General features: G+C 34.7%; 2 protein-coding genes across 2 annotated transcripts; both read left to right on the forward strand.

The window, feature by feature from the left end:
- Positions 1-521: 521 nt before the first annotated feature.
- LOC141457592 (ubiquitin-conjugating enzyme E2 R1) lies at positions 522-8,536 on the forward strand. Its single transcript, XM_074134797.1, has 5 exons — positions 522-852; positions 2,356-2,442; positions 3,858-3,955; positions 6,585-6,719; positions 6,965-8,536. The coding sequence occupies exons 1-5, from the start codon at positions 679-681 to the stop codon at positions 7,179-7,181; spliced, it is 711 nt and encodes a 236-aa protein (XP_073990898.1). The 5' UTR covers positions 522-678; the 3' UTR covers positions 7,182-8,536.
- Positions 8,537-14,712: 6,176 nt separating this feature from the next.
- On the forward strand, positions 14,713-21,293 carry Rpt5 (26S proteasome regulatory subunit Rpt5). Its single transcript, XM_074134753.1, has 8 exons — positions 14,713-14,954; positions 16,395-16,601; positions 16,691-16,795; positions 17,695-17,895; positions 17,974-18,076; positions 19,945-20,231; positions 20,496-20,723; positions 21,118-21,293. The coding sequence occupies exons 1-8, from the start codon at positions 14,913-14,915 to the stop codon at positions 21,226-21,228; spliced, it is 1,284 nt and encodes a 427-aa protein (XP_073990854.1). The 5' UTR covers positions 14,713-14,912; the 3' UTR covers positions 21,229-21,293.
- The last annotated feature ends 875 nt before the right edge of the window (positions 21,294-22,168 follow it).

A 22,168-nucleotide genomic window follows, 5' to 3' on the forward strand; every position in this document is an offset into this window, starting at 1 on the left:
AGATACGGGGTTCAAAACCCAGCGCCGACGCTTAAATTTCTTCCTTAGTTTCTGTCCATTGATTGAAACATTGTAACGCAAGAATGCTGTCTGAAGAGCGGCAGGATAATGAAAATAACTCTGGACGCCATTTACCTCATATGTTGACGGCTTTAAATCATTGAATAATAATAATAATAACAGTTGCTCATAAAGAATTTTCAATAAGCAATACTTAGTATTCTTGAACATTCAATGAAAAATATGCAGATTATTTTAGACCCATTAAAAAAAAAATGTGGCGGCGGCACCCGATTTGAAACAATTTCTTAGTTGAAATTGGTCCTAAAATTTAAAATTAAAATTTGTTTTTATAAAGTTGATCAATTTTTTTAATGAAATAAATAAGAAATGAGAAAATCAAATAAACGAAATGGAAAGAAGTTAAGTTGGCAATTTTGGTTTTTTGGTTACAGAGTTACTAAGCAAATGCAACATTTGATGGTTTCACTAAAATAATCGCCAACAATTTCTGTTTACTAATTTTGTGATTTTTCAATTTTTCCTGTTCTAATTATAGTTTTGATAGTCTATTGATATTTTAGATAAAAACTATATTCATCATTTGGTGGTTTGAGTTAAAAAAAAAAAAGATTTACTGTAGTTCTATTGTTATTCTTTTTTCTTTTTTTTTTACCAATGTCACAACCAACTGGTAGTGCTTTGCGAGCATTAGCTTTGGAATATAAATCTTTACAAGAAGAACCAGTTGAAGGCTTTCGTGTAAAATTAGCTCAAGAGGATAATCTATTCGAATGGGAAGTGGCGATTTTTGGACCACCAGAGACTCTATACCAGGGTGGCTATTTCAAGGTATTAAATAGCCTTTTACTCTTCTATAATAAATTTACGCTCATATATTAAGTTGCCATAGAAAATTACTGTCTACATCTCGAGGCAGATAAATTTTAAGGTCAGATGTGTTTTAACTTGTCTTTAGTTTTGTCTTCTATATTGGGTAAAAGAAAGATTAAAACTTATCATCAATTAGCTTTTAAAACATACTTATTCATTTTAAGTTTGTTACCCAGTCAAAGTTAATCTCTTTCTTTTTTTAAAGTTAAAAGTCATTGCTACGTTTGGAATGAAAACTTCTATTTTAAACGCAGTATTTGCTTTAAGTCATTATTCACTAAGATACTTAGAATATCTTCATTTGTCAAAGGTAGACTTAATTGGTCGTGCCTTCATTATTATTAAACCCTTGAGTCACTTATGCAAGTATAGCCCAGTTTTTTAGTTTTAGCACAGAACATGTCTTAGCCTTATAATTGTAAGAAAAAGAAAGTAAAACCCGTTTATTTTAGTGCAGTGGTCATTGGTGCCATTAAAGTCTTTAGTCAATCAAGTTAATTGCTGTAATTAAAGAATATATATTTATATATTTAACCTCCATAACATATTATTTTTTTAATCAAACAGAATAAGAATTTTAAGTACAGATTTCTAAAGAGCACTTCAGTGTTAGAAAAAGTACTTTCTATAATGGCTTTAATTTCACACATGGAACCTAAGCCCTGAATTTTCTAATGAAACCCATTCCTTCATTTGAAACGCACATTTCATTGCAAAATTTCTATATTATAAAAGTTGAGTCTCTGTTATAAATTAATATAAACATCTCTTTGCACTTAAACGTAGAATTAAACCTGAACCATGAATTTTTCTATTCAATAAACCATTACCATTCTTATGTTAAACCGCACTTTGTCCCACGCTTCTTAGTGCACAGAATTAAAGGCCCTGTTTATATTTTAATATAAATCTTAATTGCCTTAATTAAAAAAACCGTTAATTTTTGTTTATTAGAACTCAGCCCAAGTTATTTTAAATCACAGAATTTGTTACAAGTGTCTAACTGTACTAAAGTGAAAGTCACATGTGCCTTTTATAAAAAATAATAAATATATTAAACCTTTACTCTGAATTTTTCTTTAGTACCCAATTCTAGTTTCAATGAGAAGTCTTTGTTTAAAGTTCACTTGCTTTGATAAACAAAAATGGCGCATGATAAACAAAAATTGCATAATTTTTGTTTATCACACATTATGTCATAAGCTTTTTAGTGTAAATAAAACTACGACTGTTTTACAAGTTTAAGATTACATTACCAAACCTTCAGAATAATTCTGTTGGGCAGAAATTATTACTCCGGATTGAGTGAGTTCTCAGATTTAGGTCGTGTTGTATACAAAATATATGGTACTCCTCATCACAAGAATCATTTTTCACGCTCCTAAAAGATATCCACAAATTTACACGACACATTTTTTTGTTGTTGAACATTATTGGCTAACCTAAAATTTCTGTCAACAGGCTCACATGAAGTTCCCCCCGGATTATCCTTATTCACCACCAAGTATCCGATTTTTGACTAAAGTATGGCATCCGAATGTATATGAGGTAAGTCAAAAAGGGTCTATGGTCAAATTTGACTTAACTGCGACAAGCTAAAACTTTATATTTCATTCAGATGACTCTAAAAATCCTTGGTTAGTTAATTGGGACGAATTATTGCTTTAAAGATGCCTCTAATGCTCCAAGTTAGTGTGTGTATTGATTTATCACCGTACAGTTAAAGTTGAACCACTAGCATCTCTCATAAAGTGTGAGTACAATATACAATGTACCACCTATATTAAGAAGAACTGCGATTATTGGTTCTTAGTTACCCAAATTAATACAGTTTAGGATATACCAGCTACATAATATTAAAATAAAATGTAGCTGACTGTGCTCCAAATCAGTTCAGTGCTAAGATCTATCACCTATATATAATATCACAGATAATAGCTCTAATGTGATATAGCTAGTGCAGTGTACAGTTCAACTCTATTTAATGATAAAAGGGAAATTCAAGCACTCCTAAAGTGCGCCAACAGCAATATTTGCATCGGAAGTACTTGTTAATGCAGTGACCGATCTACTAACTAATCTACATCATGTGTAGGGGAACTGCAAGTATGGCGTGAACGGTACCTTTATGTATCAAGCACTAAGTAACGTCACCTATATCAAGTTCCAAAAAAATAGCCTTTCTCTATGTTAAACGTTTCGGCATGGATGTGGGCCCTCATTAGTGGTTGGTATGATAAAATGCGCTAAATGAAAGGGGTGTAACCCATGAGGAGGTTATTACTATCGCAGGGATGATCAACTTCTGTGTGTGTAGGATTAATTTGTTCTCTGAAAAATTTGTCGCGATCTACTTATTAAAATCTTGATATTTCTATAGTGTCTGCATGTTTCTAATCAAGGAATCGTAATTTGGTGTTTATTCAGACAAAAATAATGGTAAGGTAATATCTTCAGTATGGGAATCAGTAAGTAGAGAACGGTTGGTAGTCTTCGTTACGGTTGCTCATTGAGATCGTTTCCTATCGTCTGTGATCGACCATCAATCGTTTTGCGATCGACTTACTGGCTATTCTACTCTATCGTGGTTACATTCAGGTGGCTGTAATGGCGGTTGTTGACGCTGCTTTTTTCCATGTAAATCAGCCACTGATGAGGTGACACATTCGTGCCGAAACCTTCGCGATATAGAAGGTTTTAAACACCTGTACTATAGTACAAAATACCGAAAGAAGATATTAGCCAAGGTTCGCCATTTCAGTAAAATATGCAACAACATTGACATTAAATACTCCAATAAGCGTAGTGTACAGATCTACCACCTGTATTAATAAGGGAAATCGCAACTATACCTCTGTTGCTGCAGGTTCGTATAATTTATGGAGGCCCCTCATAACTAGTTTTGATGTGTTAAAAAGTAGTTTGAGCACTCACTATAGTGTTTGTTTACATTATTCTTACAGAACGGCGACCTTTGTATATCTATACTACACCCTCCAGTAGATGACCCACAGTCTGGTGAACTCCCATGTGAGAGGTGGAACCCAACACAGAATGTTAGGTGCGTATTTTTTTTAATTGTATTATTTTTTTTTTTTTTTGCAGGAAGTTAAAAGGTTTAGTTCAAAAAAAGCCTAGGATGTAAGAAAAGTCTGTGTTTTTCCAGCTTAGATTGCAAACCTAGTCGGTTCACTTATCTATATAGCTTACTGTTGTAAATAAAAAAACAATGTTCCGCGACCGCAGGTCCATAAAGAACTTACCCCGTCCGCGAATAACTAACTTGTCAAAGTGGGGGCGTTGAACGAAAACAGTCCGTCTTTCTGTTTGAGATATTGTTATTTATCTCAAAGGCCAAACTGTTTCCTTCTTTCCTCAACTGTAGTGATGTCACGAACAGTTCTTACTGTTCATTAATAGTTTTTTGAACTGATTCTGCTATTTACATTTTCGTCTTCTCTCGCAACAACGTTGAACGTGATCTGAGCGTTTTTCTTGCTGCCCCATTGTCGAAGGTTCTGAAGCTCTTGTTGGAGCTTTTAAGCTGGAAGGTAGTTATTTAGAACTATCGTGCAATGATAGATGAGGATGAAGCATCTCACTGTCCCAATGCAGATTCTGACTGGATACATGAAGGAATAAGAATTGGCCTCGTACATACTGTTTCATTGGATAACATTTGTTAGCCTAAAGAATGACTAATGAGAATAACAGGAACTTATTAAAAGCGGAGATTTCTCCTACTCTTTTAAGCTCGTAAATGTGGAAACGTAGTGATTACTCCTGTAATTTAACAACCTATTTGTTAAAAAATAAATTGTACTTAGCTGTAATCTACGAAAATAATAAAGAATTCACTTTATGCAGATGACTTTGCGGTGCATTATGATTTATTAGCAGAAAATGAAGAAGTGATAACTGTAAAGTTAACCTCTTAAATGTGAATGTAAACGTACTTAAAGTAGTTGTATTTTCTGTAGGGAGGTTGGGAAAGTGGAATTTTTCACGTAAAAATGGAGAATCTGTAATAGAGGAATTTAAACGATACTGCCATCTAAGTGTTGTGTTTAATAATTCTGATTTATTTAGGGAGGGAATAGAATCTTTTGTAATTAAAACTTATTAAAATTTTAAATGTAAAATGTAAAATCTTAGAACATAAGAAGGAAACTTGTCCAATTGCTTATTTTAAATTCTTATCTACGTGGTAATCTTTTTTAATTATTCACTACTAGAATTAGCATGTTTTTAGAAAAGAATTCATACCTTACCTGAAAGCACCTTTGTGGCCAAAATGAAAAAAGGAATACTCCCTGTATTCCCTAAGGTTTCGCTAAAATGGCTGTAAAAATCATTGAAATAATCTACACCGATATGATAGCCCATAAATATATTTAACCCTTAAATTGTATTATCACATAACATCACCACTTAATATTTATTAACTCTTAATATTTCAATTGTAAAACAAATAACAAGTTGAACCTAAAGTTCTTTTTTATAAACTTCTAAAGAACAACATATTTTATCAGACATATACGTACATAATCCACTAAAATCTGCCAAATTTATAATCAGAGGATCTTAACTTGGGTTAGTCATACGCCTCACCGAAGGAAATACTATACTACTAGGAAATACTATTTAGGCGTTCAAGAGAATGCAAATAACTTCAGTTTAATAGTACACTTTGAAACAAAGCCGAACGGGTTTATTTTTTTGTAATATTTGTAGATAAGCTCTTTTTGTCTGAATATATTTCGGTCTGAGACATTTTTAATATTTATGAAGCGAGAATATTGCTGTAATTTAGCTGGTTTGTGGATTAAAACCAGTTGAAAATCGCTGATATTGACTATCATATTCGTTCTCGGACGCATCGGAGAACCAAGTATGTCATGCCTTTCCATATTAGGTCTGGACTGGAAGCTGGGTTGTGTAGAAGATTAAAATTAAAATCTTTTGTTGCTGAGGACTTGTGAGTGGTTTCACATAGTTTTCTTGAAGAAGCTCTCACCATTGACTAATGATGAACACGCACAAGCCAAAAAAGTAAAACAGAGTTCACACATAAATCACTCGGCCATCAGCAACCAGCTTTAAGTGAATTCAAAAGAGGGCTCGGTGCTCCCACAACTCATCCGCAACTTTACGTTGAGCTCCAAAAAATCATTCTGTTTGGGGCAAGAGTACTGCTTGATGACGTGATCGTCTTTTTTTCTTTTTGTTTTTTGGCTCGGACATTCGTAATAAATCCACTTTCCTATCGCAAGTAATCATTTGTTGGATGAAATGGAAATCACTCTGGTGTTGACAAAGTTTTTACAAGCTTCAAAGTCGGTGTGCGGCCTATCGGGTTGAAGGTTGATGGAGAAGCATGCCAGCTGCTCTAAGTAGCGCTTGATGAATTAGAGTAGATCTCCTATTCAACTTTTCATGCTGTCATGAACAGCCGGTGTAGCAACTGAGCTTACCCCTTCCATTCCTTTATTTTTGTAAATCACGTCTGCGGCGTTATGCATCTTTTTGTATAATAATATGAGCATAAACAGAAGTAAAAGAGGTAACAGACTTTACTTACTCGATTTATTCACTCTCTCGTTAAGTTAACACATGTGTTGCGCTCTTCTGAGCTCAAAAGTGAGAAAACACTTCTTGTTTTAAGTAACTGTTTTTAATTTTTGCTTCAGAACAATTCTATTATCAGTAATATCATTGCTGAACGAACCAAATACCTTCAGTCCTGCAAATGTGGATGCCTCAGTAATGTACAGACGTTGGAGGGACTCCAAAGGAAAAGATAAGGAGTATGAAAATATTATCAGGTAATGTCACCCTAAGGAGAGTCCTTTCTATAAATATAGAACATAAATTGTAGTGAATGTAACAGTATACAATTCAAGTTCTAAACAGTTTTGCCAGAGGTAATATGTACTTAGATGTGGGTTAAAATATGGGATAGCTTTTCTGGCCCTCCCAAATTCTTCTCAAAGGGCAATACTTGCTAAAAATATTTGATAGACATAAATTTAAATTTTGGTTCCCCTTTCCCTCTTCTCTTGCTTTACAGAAAACAAGTATCCGGAGGTCGAGCTGAAGCGGAAAAAGATGGCGTCGAGATTCCTTTGACCTTGGAAGACTATTGCATCAAGACCCGTGTCCGTCAACCTGAGCCGCACATGGACATGACTGATTTCTATGTGGACGATTATGATATTGAAGATGAAGAAGAATTATCAGAAGGTGATTATCAAGATGGCGATGATTCGGGTAACGGTGAGTCTTGATCTGATAATTTGTTTTTTTCGGGGGGGTCGAAAATTGGGGTGCAACGGGGGTTAATTTTTTAATTAATTTATTTTTTGGTAATCCGTATGCAAGCAAAAGTAATTGAAAATATCAAAAATTGCCGGAAATAATTTTTTTCGATTTGCTGTTTGTTCTCTTGTTTAAGAAATTTACGTTTTGAAATGGCCGGCCTGTTGAAATTTGAAGTGTGTGTGTCAAAAAATATTCAGATCTTTTGGCCTGGTGAGATCTACTTTAGCCTTATTTGGGATGGTCATTCTAAGGGCAATTACGATGATTCCCGGAGTGATATCTGATTGTTCTTAAAATTTCTGTTTAGGTTTGATCTACAATATTTTAAGGGATGCCCTTTTTGCTGTGTACAAGAGGTTTAACAAAGTTTTACCTGAGTGATGTTCTGACTATTTTCGAAGTTTATTGTTTTACAACTTGGTGGGATCTACAATAATTTCTGAACATCTCAGAAAGGGTTCCAAAAATTCTGATTTGACGTCTCTTCCACCTGCTGTTGGAGACAGTTTGGGGGGCCTGATAGGTCGGTGTGAAGTTTTCATACACCTTGACCACTCTAATTCACTTTCCTAACTACCGTCCTGGTTCTTCTTGAAATGATGTCTTTTTTTTTTTAGAGGGGATGCAATAGTTCCTTTCGCTTCCTGCATTGGGAATGGCCATATGGTCTGAAATGTTTAAGGACCCGTGCAAACGACTTTCTTAAGTGACATTCAGTCAGTTCTTGAAGTAATCTGTCCCTTCACGAAGGGGTCTAAAGTACATTTTTTAGGTTTCACACTGAAGAGATCTGAAGTGCACAAGGTTGTTGCAATATTATGCCCTTGCAAATATCATAAGACATCCCCAAAAAGTTAACTAAAAAATATTTTCAACCCTCGACATCCTTTTCATGAGTGGCATACCCCACACTTTTTCGCTAAGAAGCCCTTTGCCTCTACCCCATCCCTTCCACAACGTTTTGGCTCACACACAAGCAGTTTTGAGACCTGAAACAGCAGTGTAAAACGTTTACCAGAATAATCGCCATCTTGTTTACTGTTTTTGTTTGAAAAACAAAGATTACTACAAAAAAGGTAACTAATTTTTAGTAATGTTAATTTCTTTAACTTATTAGCACAGTGTTAAAAAGTAACTCTAATAATAATATATGAAGGAAAGCTATATGTTAACCTCTAAAAGGTTTCTTATGACCAACAGTTGATAAAATGTCGCTGTCATATTCTGTTGAATTTGCTCTATACATTAGAGTTATTTTACTCAATTGAAAAATTATATATTAATAATAATCGTGGAATTGTAAGTCTTAAAACAGTTTAAACCGCAAAGTAGATTTTTTGTTTGGAGTACAGTTGTTAACGTTACACTTCTAGCTCTTAAAACTGAAACCTAAACTTAGACACTAAGAAGGGTTCTACACAGAATATCTCGCCTACACATATGTGCTGCCTAGAAAATTGGCGATATCCTTGGTATTTCTTAATCCCTGGGGTATTGCAGACTTGGTGGGAACAGCTGAGAGCGTTGACTTGAAGCACAGATGCATGCTGCTGTAGGAAACCGTAACACATCTGCATTCAATACAGAAGTGCTTACTAGAGAATCAAGCATCATGCGTAAAACTTTGGCAACTAGGATTCTCCTATACGCAGCATCTGGAACCAAAGGGACAGCTGAAAGAAGTTTAGGACCAACACTGGTCACTTGCCGACGAATCAGTCTGCAACTTATCTGTTTGCCGAGGGCCACAATACATAGAAAGTTTAGAAGTTACTGGAGTAAAGTTAGTATTTTTTGCTGGGGAAATCTGTACGCACCAGAAAACTTGCCTAGAACCGTAAAAAAATCCTCGTACATCTCTAACGGGACATTATAGACTCTGTTGGGGGTTGTTGAAAATGCCGATTGACTAGGCTGGTGCTGTAGATTTTGTATGGCAGACTTATAAAGTTTGCCTAAGCGTCTTTAAAGCTACAAACCTAAATAGGGTTTGACATTTAATTGATTATAGTCACTGTTTTGATTTATCATATTAATAAAAGTGGAGTATAATTTTGTATTATTAATGAGGTTTATAGGTTACGTTTTGATTATAGATGCAATTTTGTTTTTTTTTTGTTTTGTTTTGTTTTGGTTCATCTGAATTATTAGAACCAATTTTGTAAACCTTATTTGTGAAAGGTTACCTTTTTTGTGGATGAGTTAAAACTGTACTGCTAATTTACTCTGTACTGTTAAAACCATGTTTGAGATTTTTTGTGTTCATGAAATCTAAAATGAATTAATTATAAACAATATAAATAAAATGTATAATTGTTGCTAACAACAAGGGTTACTTATTTGGCGAAGGGGGTGGGGATGGGAGGCGTGAAATGGTCAATGCTGAGCGAGAAGGAATAAGGCCCTTCTTTTTTTTATGAGGAATGGATCTTCATTAAATTAGGGTCTAGAGCTCGTAAGAAGCTCAATTCTATCAGACAAACCAATTTTTTCGTTTGTCCCTACGGTTCCACGAGCTCACACATTTCAAGATCTAATTTGGAGCGAAGTGTAGACTCCAGGCCACTTCTCTTTTGACACTCCTTTATTTCGGCGGTCATCTTTATTGTGGGCAGTATATGTTTTACTAGTTTTATGTTTTATTTAGGGGATATTTGAGCATTTGGTTTCAACCAATGATTTGAGCATGTTCAGCAGATCAGCATGCGTGACCATAAGCACACTCTAGAGCACACACTAAGGCCTATAACACATATAATATTTTGAATTTTTCGTCGCCATTATGGTCTTGGGATTAAGCCTCAATGATCTCATAGTGCTCGTGTTCATAAAGACTCAATAAAGCAGGAGTCTGGGGAGTTTTTTTTATGTTTGGGAGCTACCGATTTATTAATATTGCAGAAGCTGGAACACATCTCTTACTGATATTCCAAGATCTGTTATTATAGAAGTTCCTCTACTGAGTAGCCTGGAAGCTGTACTTGGTTAAGGAATTCCTTAAAACTTCATTAACTGGGATCTAGAATCCTATTCTTACTCCAATACAAAAAGCTATCATAAAAGCTCTACTTTCATCGCTCACATAATACAGTACTAGGAGCTCATTTATTAATGAAAAGAGCTCCTGTTACTAAACACATCACTCAGTATGTCCGAAGTGTGCCTTACTGACTCTGTGCAAATGAACCTCCAATCAAGGGATGCCAAATATTGCATTAGAGGAGCTCCTATGCTGACTCTTTGATTTTGCGTTACAAGAAGCTTTACAGTAACTGCGCTATTAAAACTATAGTGCCGAAAAAAGCTGCACTGTAGGAGTACATGTGACGTGTAGGCGTGAGTACGACAGGGCAAAATTAGGAGTTATGTTAAAGTGAACCTTCTTTAAGAAGTACCTAGACGTAGGCTGGCACTGGAGTGAGCACATTGCGGAACTATGCCTTATCGTAGGAGCCTTACTGTAAAATGATTCTTCATAAAATTCAAGATCACGGACTGTTCTGTAGCTTTGCGCTGATCGCATAACATGATCATGGAAATGCTCTAGCTTGAGTAGCTGCTAGTACAATAATGTTACTTAGTTCAATTCCAAGATCTCCTCATGCTCCCATATGTGCCGTGGTATAAATTTTGTACTGATCTTGTTCATACTACTTAATACATTACCAGGAGCCATATAGAAAACCGAAACCTAAGAATAGTGCTGTACTAGAAGCTACTCTGTAAACTGTTTTGTTAATGATTCTATTAATAGAGGTTCTGTTGTAAAATCCTTGCACTTATAAAGTGATAGGAGCTACATTTTACGATTTTTTTGTTTACTGATATTTAAAAAAGTACCAGATAGGTGCCTTGTATTAGGAACTGCACTTGTGAGACCTCTTATGCCGATCCTACATAGCTTCAATCCCAGAAGCTTCTTTACTTAAGCTGAATATATTAAAACACCATAGTCTTAATAAGTAGGATCTTTTACTTCCCAATATAAGTTAGGCAGTACCACTGTACTATTAAGAGCCGAATATGATCTATAACGACTTCTAATGCCCCTACAAAACTATCTGCGCCACACTAAGTTACGTAATCAAATCTCATAGCTCCTTTATGTTCCATTAGATGTTAAAAAACTCTGAAGAGTTTTAAAGGAAATCTGTTGAGTGAAAACGAGCTTCTTTATAATGAAGTTACCTGATAGCTGCGCTATTTGCATCTAAATGCCCGAGCTATGTCTCTAGATTTTTTTTAGTGTCGGACTAAGTAAGAGCTCCTTGTGTTCATGTAAAGTAGAGCTTATGCCTAGTTCAAAGTGAGTCCAAATTTTTTTTATGCCGCAATCTTTTCACCACCCTTCTCTCACACCAATCCTTATAATTCTTACAGTTTCAAGGGCTTCATTAAACTGTGAAAGTAAACCTTTTGAAGCATCTATTACCAAGAGCTCTTATGAAATGCAAAATCCTTTTCGTTCCTTGAATATTTAAATTGGCAGAATCAGCAGATGTTGATCATGATACATAAGAATGCTCCCTTAATACTTCCAATTAAAAATAGCATACCTATTGCCCAACAAACCTACATACAACATAAACAAACTCTCCATTGAGGGGAACTGCCCATTTAAATCGTGAGCCAACTTTACGGAGTTCGAGGAGCCTACTGGGTCCCCAAACTATTGAGTACCAATTACAACCTCTTCTTTTGCGTCACAGCTTTTTTCTCCCCACTCTTGCTCCAAAATCGTCTTGGTAATTCACCATTAAACAACTAATAATAGTTAATCACCCATCAAGGAGGCATTTTTTATTTATTATTATTTCTATTATATTTACTTAATTTTATGAATTGTAAATAATGTTAGGTCATGTAAATAAGTTCCAAATAAAAATTAAGTAAAGATAGCCTTTCTAAAGATAACCATAAAATAAACCTACCCTTACTTTATAAATAATTATTAGTAATAATGCCGCCGCAGAATTGTGTAATTATTGTTCCGAGTGATGAATTAATTTTTTTTTGTTAATTATAAACTTTTTGTTCTAATTAATTTGTAATTTAATATTTGTGTTAATAAAATAATTAATAAATTACTTGAAACAAATTTATAAACTTGTTCTTTATTCATTCATTATTCTAAATGTCACTGCAGGATATGAATTACACCAAAAAAATAGCTGTCAACAATGTCGTTTCTCTTCAATTTAGCCTTAAAAAGGTACGAGCCACAATTGGATAGCTAAACTGATTCTTCCAACATGAGGCGTCAATAATTCTTAAAAATTTGTCTATTTTGTCACTTTTCATTTATGGGCATTCATAACATCTAATGGTACGGACTGCTCTACTGTTCTTCCATCTTGGCGCAGAAATATCTCCTGAGAAATAATTTTATGTATAAATACCACATAGCATAAATTATTGTAATGTAATCTTAGTTTATTAAGCGGGCTTAATTAATAACTGTCGATTAGGTGGTGTGAACCGAGGTGGACAGTAAACCCTTAACTAAATAATTCTAATTACTTATAAATAAATAAAATCTAAGGCAAAGATCGAGAACCGTACTCATTCCAGAATACATCTTAGTTGAGGTTCTAAAAAAGGCAAATAACTTCTAATAATAACGAACAATAAAAATGTATACAGTTGTTTGAAAGCTGTATATATTACACGTTGTGAGTTTTAAAGGAAATGATGGTACCTGAATTTATTTTTTGGGAAATTCTATAAACTGCAAACGAAGGAAACTCTAAAGTACTGGTTTTAAACCATAGACTTTTAGATGAACCTACAGAACATCAAAATCAAAATAGGAATCTACAGTAGTTTTCGAGAGTTAAAAATGTATTAAGAAAGAAAATGTTTATACTACCTGTAATAAACGAACGACTATTTATATTCGATTCGTACTAATAGGAATGGAGTGTAACCAAAGTGTAGTTTAAAGTTATGGATATAAAATTCTTTAACTGTTGTGAATGGGCAGATAAGTGAACTATTTAATTTTTGAGACTATACAGCCGCTGCTTCTCTCGTTATATAATAACGTTATAGTATAATGTACCAATACAATTTTCTAACATTTTATGTTCTCAAAAAAAAAATAAATAAACTTTAAAAGAACAACGGCTAATCTTAGTAATAGTTGCTAATAAGGCGCAACAATGCATTCTCGCACTGCCTTGAATTAACATGGGATTGACAGCCAGGAGAGGTGCCTGAATGTCTGAAAAATTTACAACTTTGATATTGATTACTCCTCTATTACATCTCAGCATACACAATATATTACTTGTAGCACTTCCTGAAAGACTCACTAATTTTGCTAGGCTCACCGAGAAATCGTACTTTGGATTAGCGCCGTACATTCATTCCTCTTTTCTCTTGGAGTCGGCTGTTCTGAGAATCTCTCAAGAATCATAATTTCAATGAAATTATTTAATTATTAATGATATTGTTTATTCCATTGACTCCTGCATTTGGGCAGTTGTCCACTAGAGTTTTGAAACTGCTTAATAGTATTTTGAGTTCTAAAGCCAGCCCTTCGGCTACTTTGGAATTGCTTAAATCATAATGTCATTTTTATCAAATACTTTATTATTAATTTTTAAATACTCTGTTTCGGTCCAGTCGTGTGAGAAAATTTGTTTGTCCATTCCGGGTAATGCGTTGTAATCGAGAATTTAACAGATCATAGAATTTTTCATTTTTCTTCTTTCAGACTGACGATTCTAGACAAGGATTTTAATTACTACGTTGAGTTGCACGTAATTAAACTTGCTGAGATCCCTAGGCGTCGCTTGAAGTGCAAGAGGCCTAGAGACCATCTTGCACAATAATCAAGTTTTAGCTAAGGAGGCACTCCAATGGGAGTGTACTTCGTCAAGTGTCGCATCTGTGTGTTGTTTTATCTCTGCGATCTATTTTACTTGTACACAGTACAGTTATGAATAAAAAACAAAAAAATCTTACGAGACTAACTCCATTCGCCCTGAAGAAGCACTAGATAAGATCTCATCAATTTTAATGGGCTTCAGTAAGTACTATATCTTCAATGTAAGTGGTCCAAAAAAGTTGGAAACCTCTTTATTACAAGTAAAAATATACCTCTCCAAACTGCCTCATTTTATACTGTCAGTGTATATCCAAATCTACCACTTATGTATGTGTATAAGTATAAGGTAAGCTAGAATTCTTAAGCATATTGCGAAATTCGTAAGTTGAAGTTTCGTGAATTTATAGTTAAGAGAAATTCACGTAAGTGGGCATTCGAGATATTTTTTTTGTATCCGGCACCCCAGTAATTTTTTTTTTATGTTTAAATACAAATATCATTGTTTCTCGATTCTGAAGATATCTAAAATGCGAAATGAATTTACATCTTTGTTTTAATTACAGTTAGCGATATTCGACTTATACCATATATGTTGATAAATTTTCGCTGATAGTATAACATATATTTATAGGATGCTAGTGTCTGAATAACCTGTATGCAACCTTCCTGCCGTTAGATCAGCATTCTTTTAAGCTGGTAGTGTCCCGTCATTTCATACAAGAAAAAGGTGGAGTTTTACTAAACTGATAATTATTTGTTAGTTGAATTAATCTAGTTTGTAAATCGTGTTATAAATTTATTATTAGGTTTAGTTTTCTGATTTTTTTTAAATTTGAGTATAAGTAAGACTGTTGTGGACATTAACATGTCTAATAAAACTGAAGAGAAAGTCTGGGATGATAAAAATGTAAGTACGTTTCTCATATAAAGTAGTTTTATAAATTATTTGTATTATGTATTTACAATTTAAAATTACTGGCTTGCCTGATCTAATCAGTTTTGTTTTTTTTTGCCTGAAATAAATCTAAACTCTTCTAAAGCAAGCAATAATACGTTTAATGAAATAGTGAAGTCACTCTGGTTATTTAAGAAGGGTTTTTTTAGTAGACATTAAGTCGGTGCAGAAAGGGTTGCTTTTGGTTGAGACGACTAAGGCTACCGTTGCTTTAGATGCATGATTGAAAGAAGTCCAAGTGTCCAGAAGAGTTTAAATCTACTCGTGATCACCTTCTGAATACCGAATATCTGTGCCTGTGAAGATGACAGACGCAGATGTGTTATATTTTTTTGAAAGATAAACGATAGAAAACTAAGCAATGTTACCTAATAGTTAGCTACAAGAGATTATAAAGAGTAATAAAGGAAATCTCATTTTAATTATATTGCCTGTACAAATAGAAATACTAGTATTCATATAAACTGCAGAATAGGCACCCGAGGCGTGGACATTTTAATGTACACATTAAAAAGTTAAGTATACTAGTTGATTTAATGTTAAAAGGAACACAAATAAGCAAGTACCCATCGTTTCACTTACCGTATTAACTTTTCATTAATATTTGAAATTTGAACGATTAGCAAAACCTCCAAAGTTTATCTTTCTATATCTGAATAACTAATATCATTAAAACATTGCTTTATATACCAGTTATAGAGCTTACATCTATCTACAATTCAGTAAAGAATTCCATGATATCGGAAAAATAGAGAGATATAGAGGTTTTAAATTTCAACGATTTACAAAACCTTCAAAATTTAACCTCCCATATCTCAATAACTAGTATCACTAAAACATTGCTATTTATACCAGCTATAGTGTAGACTTTTCTCTACAATTGGTTAGAGTTCATTGAAATCGATACAATACGAATAGAGATATAAAGGTTTCAAATTTGAACGGTTTACAAAATCTCCAAAATTTTACTTTCTTTATCTCAATGTCAACTATCACTAAAACATTGCTATTTATGCCATTTATAGTGCAGCTTTTCTCTGCAATTCCCAAAGTTTTTGCATTTTTTTTACGACGCTCTCAACTCTTAATGAACACCTTCTGTATCCGCAACTGATCTGGTGTACAAAGTCACGTCATTCTTTAACGCCAAATCTGGGTACATCTACTATTAAACGAAAAGTGTTGGTTGTTATTGTATTTAAAAATCATCCCTAACTAATTAAATATTTAACTGACTTATATTTAGAATAGTCACAAGAACGTATCTTTCGTTAGTATATCTGTAACTTTTTGTTTTTCATGTTAGCAAAGTTACTGGATAATTGCTTTGAACTGCCTTCTTTCAATGTTCTGGTATCACAAATTTATTTTATTTTGTGTTTTGTTGGCCAGGATGTCATCACCGATGAAATTCGTCGGATGTCAACTGAGGAAATCATAAGTCGTACAAGATTGCTGGATAATGAAATCAAAATCATGAAAAGCGAACTGTTGCGTGTTTCGCACGAACTTCAAGCTCAGAACGAAAAGATACGTGAAAATACTGAGAAGATTAAAGTGAACAAGACTCTGCCATATCTTGTGTCTAATGTTATTGAGGTAAGCCTTGGAATTACGCTTTAATGAGTGTCTGTCAAATAGCAATAGTTTATCAAGCCGCAGCAGTTTAATAAAATTCCTTCCAACAGTTGCTAGATGTAGATCCCGAAGAGACGGAAGAAGACGGAGCTGTTGTGGATCTAGACGCGAGGCGTAAAGGAAAATGTGCTGTCATTAAAACTTCTACAAGACAGGTTAGTCTGTTAGCTAGCCTATGTGATTTATCACAACCTACTTTAGCCCTTCTTATACATATAGTTTGGAGCTAATCTAAGGGCCGCCATCAAAACCGGGATCTCGGTGGCGCTTTCATTGAGCAAATCCCTTCCATCTCTTTTCCTTGCATATTAATAATTATGTTTATCTTGTATTTAAATAAGGTTGTGTATGGAAATAGCCATATGCTTGAGGTATTTAGGCAATTCTGTTAAACAATTCCATATGGTAATTGCCTATAGTTGTTGATCTAGGTATTCACAATCCAAATTCACGTTTATACTAGTTACAGTGTTAAATTAAAAAAATAGTATTGTGTATGGATAAAAATATGATTACTAGGTTATTTTTCGCTATATTTGACCGTGCAGCCTCAGATATAACTTAGCTTACTTTATATTGTAGGTTATAGTCTAGTACAGCGTATAAAACAACTATTTTCTTTCTTTTTTCATTTAGGTTTTATTATGACTGGTTTTTTTTTCAACTTGTTGATAAATGTAGATTTTAGTGCAATCGCTAAACAGTAAGCCATAATACTAATTTTAGTGAAGGAACGTAATTCTTTTTCAGTATTATATGAAATATTATGTCATAAATATAAATATTATATGAAAGTGTCTTCAATCATGCAAGGTTACTATTTGGTTATTTAATCATTTTTGTTTTGCGTAATTTTAACAGATGGTGAAATTGAGACCGTATTAATGGTTACAATTTAATTTTAAAGTTGAATTAGTAATAGCTTTCAAATATTATATAAAATTTTTGCCATCCCTTTTACAGAAAGGCTCAGGCCTTAGTAGGCTTTTATGTCTATCATTTATTTTTGTTCTTGGAACTCTTTTCTAGCTTGTAAACAATGTTTACTTTTCAGACATATTTCCTGCCAGTAATTGGCTTAGTGGACGCTGAAAAATTGAAGCCTGGCGATTTGGTAGGCGTAAATAAAGATTCTTATTTAATTCTTGAGACATTGCCTGCAGAATATGATGCACGAGTTAAGGCCATGGAAGTGGATGAACGTCCTACCGAGCAATATTCTGACATTGGAGGTCTAGACAAACAGATCCAGGAGGTTAGTCTAGAATGGATTTTTGGATAAGAATCTGTCCACAGTTCTAGATTTATATTCATGCCTTCTGAATATTTTCAGTTAATCGAAGCCGTGGTATTACCTATGACGCACAAGGAAAAATTTGAAAATTTAGGTATACAGCCTCCTAAAGGCGTCTTGTTGTATGGACCGCCTGGCACGGGTAATTATTATTATTTATGTATACCACAATGTAACCTTTGTGCATCTTTGAATTTTAAACGATTTGTACGCCTCTAAAACTAACTTTTAACTTACTTATATGTGGAGTTCGGCTTTATGTTGGCCTAAGTTTTCTAACGTTACCCCTTTTTTTTAGGGTTAGTTATCTTCCACTAAAGAGTTCATTTAATTAATCTGTTAACCGCGCAGGAACTTGCCATTCTCATGTACTGGTTGAGGTTCCTTGTGACCCATACCAGGAACTAGTGGGAGCCTCATTTCTTCTCACAGTTTTAGGTAGAGGCAGTGAACGCTTCCACATCTCCAGAAAAAGTTAAGCTCTCATTCATGGATGGCTTGGTAATAAAAAATAAGAAAAGTAATGCCAATTTTTTCTGGTGGCCGGACGTCCAAGTTCGTATTTAAGCGGATGGATGGAAACGACTAGGAAACGTACATTACCATAAATTCATAAATATCACTAAATAAAGTCCAAGAGCTAGTCTGGGTCTCGAATCCAGTACCGCAGTATACCATAGCTTTGCTATGCTGGAACTGCAGTACAGTACTGGTTGTGAGATTTCTTGTTATTCAAAATCAAGGGAGCCTCATTTTCCTGATAGTGGAATCAATGAATAGTGTGTAATATATTGAGGTGTTGGCTAATCTGTCGACTACAAAACGTCCTTTAGTGGTATTTCACTGTTGGTGAGGTTTAAAATACCTCTTATCAGCCAATCCCCCATTTTTAAGTGGTGACATCGGCCGTTGTTGCTGAGAAGCTGGTCATCAGTTATAGCCAATTAGTTGTTACAGTCCAGTAATGGCTAGGGCTCCTTTCGACTGAAACTCAGAAAGTGCCTTAAAAGTGTAATTCAAGTCTATAGTTTCTATGTATAATATATATATTTTTTGTATTCTATGTTTAATGTATAACGTTAAAATTTAGTTAGTAAGGCTACCATAGTCGCAGGAGTATATCCTGGTAACCTCAAATGCTTACGATTTCCTTTAAACTTACTTAAATGGTACAACAACCCACTAGTGAGTCTGGGTCTCCTCAATAAGCCTCCGTCAGGCATCCCTATTTTGTGCGGCAGCCATCCAGTTCGTGACGCCAAGTAATGAACTTGCGTCCGCGGCAACACCATCGATCCACCTCGCCTTCGGCCGGCCAATCTTTCTTAGACTGTGGATCTCATCTTTCAGCACTCTCCTGGCTATCTCGCCTTCCATTCGAATAACGTGTCCTGCCCATCTTAGCTTTCCTAATTTTATGAACCTTACCACATCCATTTCCTCATATAGGCTATAAAGCTCCTGGTTTTTCCTTTTCTCCATATCTGCCGTACCTAACTGGGCCATATATTTTGCGGAGTATTTTTCTTTCAAACGCCAGGAGCTTTTTTTCATCTGCCTTTCTAGTGGTCCAGGTTTCCGAGCCATAGGTGAGAACTGGCCGTAACATTGTTTTATAGAGTCCCATCTTCGTCTTTCTTGAGATCAGGTTATACCGGAGATGTTTGCTAAGCCCAAAATAGCATCAATTGGCTGCAGCAATCCTCCTTCCTAACTCTCGGGAAATGTCATTCTGGACGTTTATTTATGAGCCCAGATAGATAAATTGGTCTACCCACTCAAAAGTATACGGACCAATGGTAATGTCTGGGGGGCCTACGCATCCGGACTTCAAGTATTTTGTTTTTGTCCGGTTTATTTCTAGACCAAAAACTCTTGCGGTGGCTTCTATGCTAAATGTTAATAAACATTTAAATGCTTTTTCCATTTCTCTCATAGATATTGACACTATATCGATATCGTCTGCATTTCCTTTAAAACCCTTAGTTTTATGTTATTATTTCTTTCCAGGCAAAACATTATTAGCGAGGGCTTGCGCAGCTCAGACTAAGTCCACGTTTTTGAAATTAGCTGGCCCTCAATTGGTGCAAATGTTCATTGGTGATGGTGCAAAATTAGTACGAGATGCTTTTGCATTAGCAAAAGAGAAAGCTCCTGCTATAATCTTTATAGATGAATTGGACGCTATTGGCACCAAACGATTTGACTCAGAGAAAGCTGGTGATCGTGAGGTACAAAGAACGATGTTAGAATTGTTGAACCAGTTAGATGGATTTTCCAGTACTGCCGATATTAAGGTAAACAACTCCTAGTTCCATCACTTTTATTTAGTCTTTATCTCAGAAATGGAATCAGCTCTAAAGCTAAGAGCCTAGTCTGGGTGCTTGTATGGTGGATAAATCAGACTATAACACGTGAACTTTGATTGCCACCAATAAAGCAGACTAGAAGTCTGCTTAATAGAGCAGGAGATATCCTGCCTAAAAGTTTTACCACATCCTCTCAGGGTATACTGAGACGTTAACAACGTGTATAATCTTTTGTTCCTGTTTTATGTACAGGTAATAGCCGCTACAAATCGTGTAGATATTTTGGATCCAGCTTTGCTGAGATCTGGACGATTAGATCGTAAGATAGAGTTCCCACATCCTAACGAGGACGCCCGAGCACGAATTATGCAGATTCATTCTCGTAAAATGAACATAAGCGCCGACGTTAATTTTGAAGAGTTGGCCAGATCAACGGATGATTTTAATGGTGCCCAATGTAAAGCTGTTTGTGTGGAAGCTGTAAGTATGATGGTTGATTATTTATCTCAAATTTCTTAGAACTCACAGGGATGATAAATGCGTACTTTCAATTCACAATTTGTTTTATTTGCTGCAGCTAACTGAACGCAAAACGTTAATTTACTTAATATTACTTATTAATAATCAGTAAGAGGGAAGGGATTAGCAACGTGGTTAGCGTAGTGGATTCCCACGTGGTAATCCCGGTTTAGAATCCAGCGGCAGGTCTCTAGATTTTTTCTTACAGCTCACTGGCCGCTGATATAACGAGAGAACACTGTCCGGAGGCCGGCAGTGCACTGAAAAAAGCACTGGGCGCCAATAAGATGTTGACGCACCTTAAATAATTTATTAAAAAAAATAATAAAATAAAAATAATCTTTTATTATTCCAGGGCATGATTGCCTTAAGACGTAACGCATCAGTTGTGACACATGAAGATTTTATGGATGCAATATTGGAGGTTCAAGCAAAGAAGAAAGCAAATTTGAATTATTATGCATAAGCAATGTGTTTTGTTTTGTTAAAATTTAAACTTATTTTAATACATTTTTTTTTCGTTTTCTAAATTATGTGCCTCATGTTTTTTTATTATATGCTCAAACAGATTAATATTTAAATTAATCAGTTTTCATTGTATTATTATTATTTTTCAAGGCTTACCTGAGGGACGGGTAATACTTTGCCTTAGTAGAAATCAGACAGTGTACTTATTTCTCTCTGAATGCTTCAGCTTGGTTTGTATAATCAACCAAAAGTTTTTTATTGGCTGCCCTTTTTATTGCAGTTTATGCTTATTATAGCTTATGGGATGATCTATGCCACGGGTGGGTACTCGCCGATTGCCATGCCGTCTCTTCTCATGCGGCCCGCTTACTTGAACTATTCTGGGTATTTTTTGTCGATTGGACTGAATAAAATTACATAGCCTGTATTATATGCTTCTTTCGTGCTTGATGCACAAAGAACCAGTAACTTTGTTGCGTTTATAGGTCTAATTTCCAAAAAACAATCGTGACATATTTGTGATAGAGAAAAATACGGCGGCGAAAACTAATAAGTCACCCACCCCCCATCTTGCCTGTAAAAGTTTAAGAAGAGCTCCAGTTAATTTTCGTTTCATTGAAAATCTATTATTTTATGTAAGATTGAACATAGGATTTATTTCGATGATCCGGACAAACAAAAACAATGATCATACCAATTTAATGAGCAGTTCTCCGAGAGAAAAAATGTGAACACTCACTGTCCTCTCTTACTTTAGGTATTACTGTTGTAATTAAAAAAAAAACATATCACCCTAAAATAATTTGTTCTGGAAAATTGTTTCAAATAAAAGAGATTCCTTATTAGTGCGTAAGCTCACTGTACATTTATCAGTTGGTTCAGCGGTAATGAATGGCTCAGAGTTAGGGCTTAAGAATCAATTTGAGTCATCGGGTTGC

Source organism: Rhodnius prolixus, unplaced genomic scaffold (assembly GCF_049639745.1).
Source record: "Rhodnius prolixus isolate KJV_2025 unplaced genomic scaffold, Rpr scaffold_28, whole genome shotgun sequence".
NCBI classification, from domain to species: Eukaryota; Metazoa; Arthropoda; class Insecta; order Hemiptera; family Reduviidae; genus Rhodnius; species Rhodnius prolixus.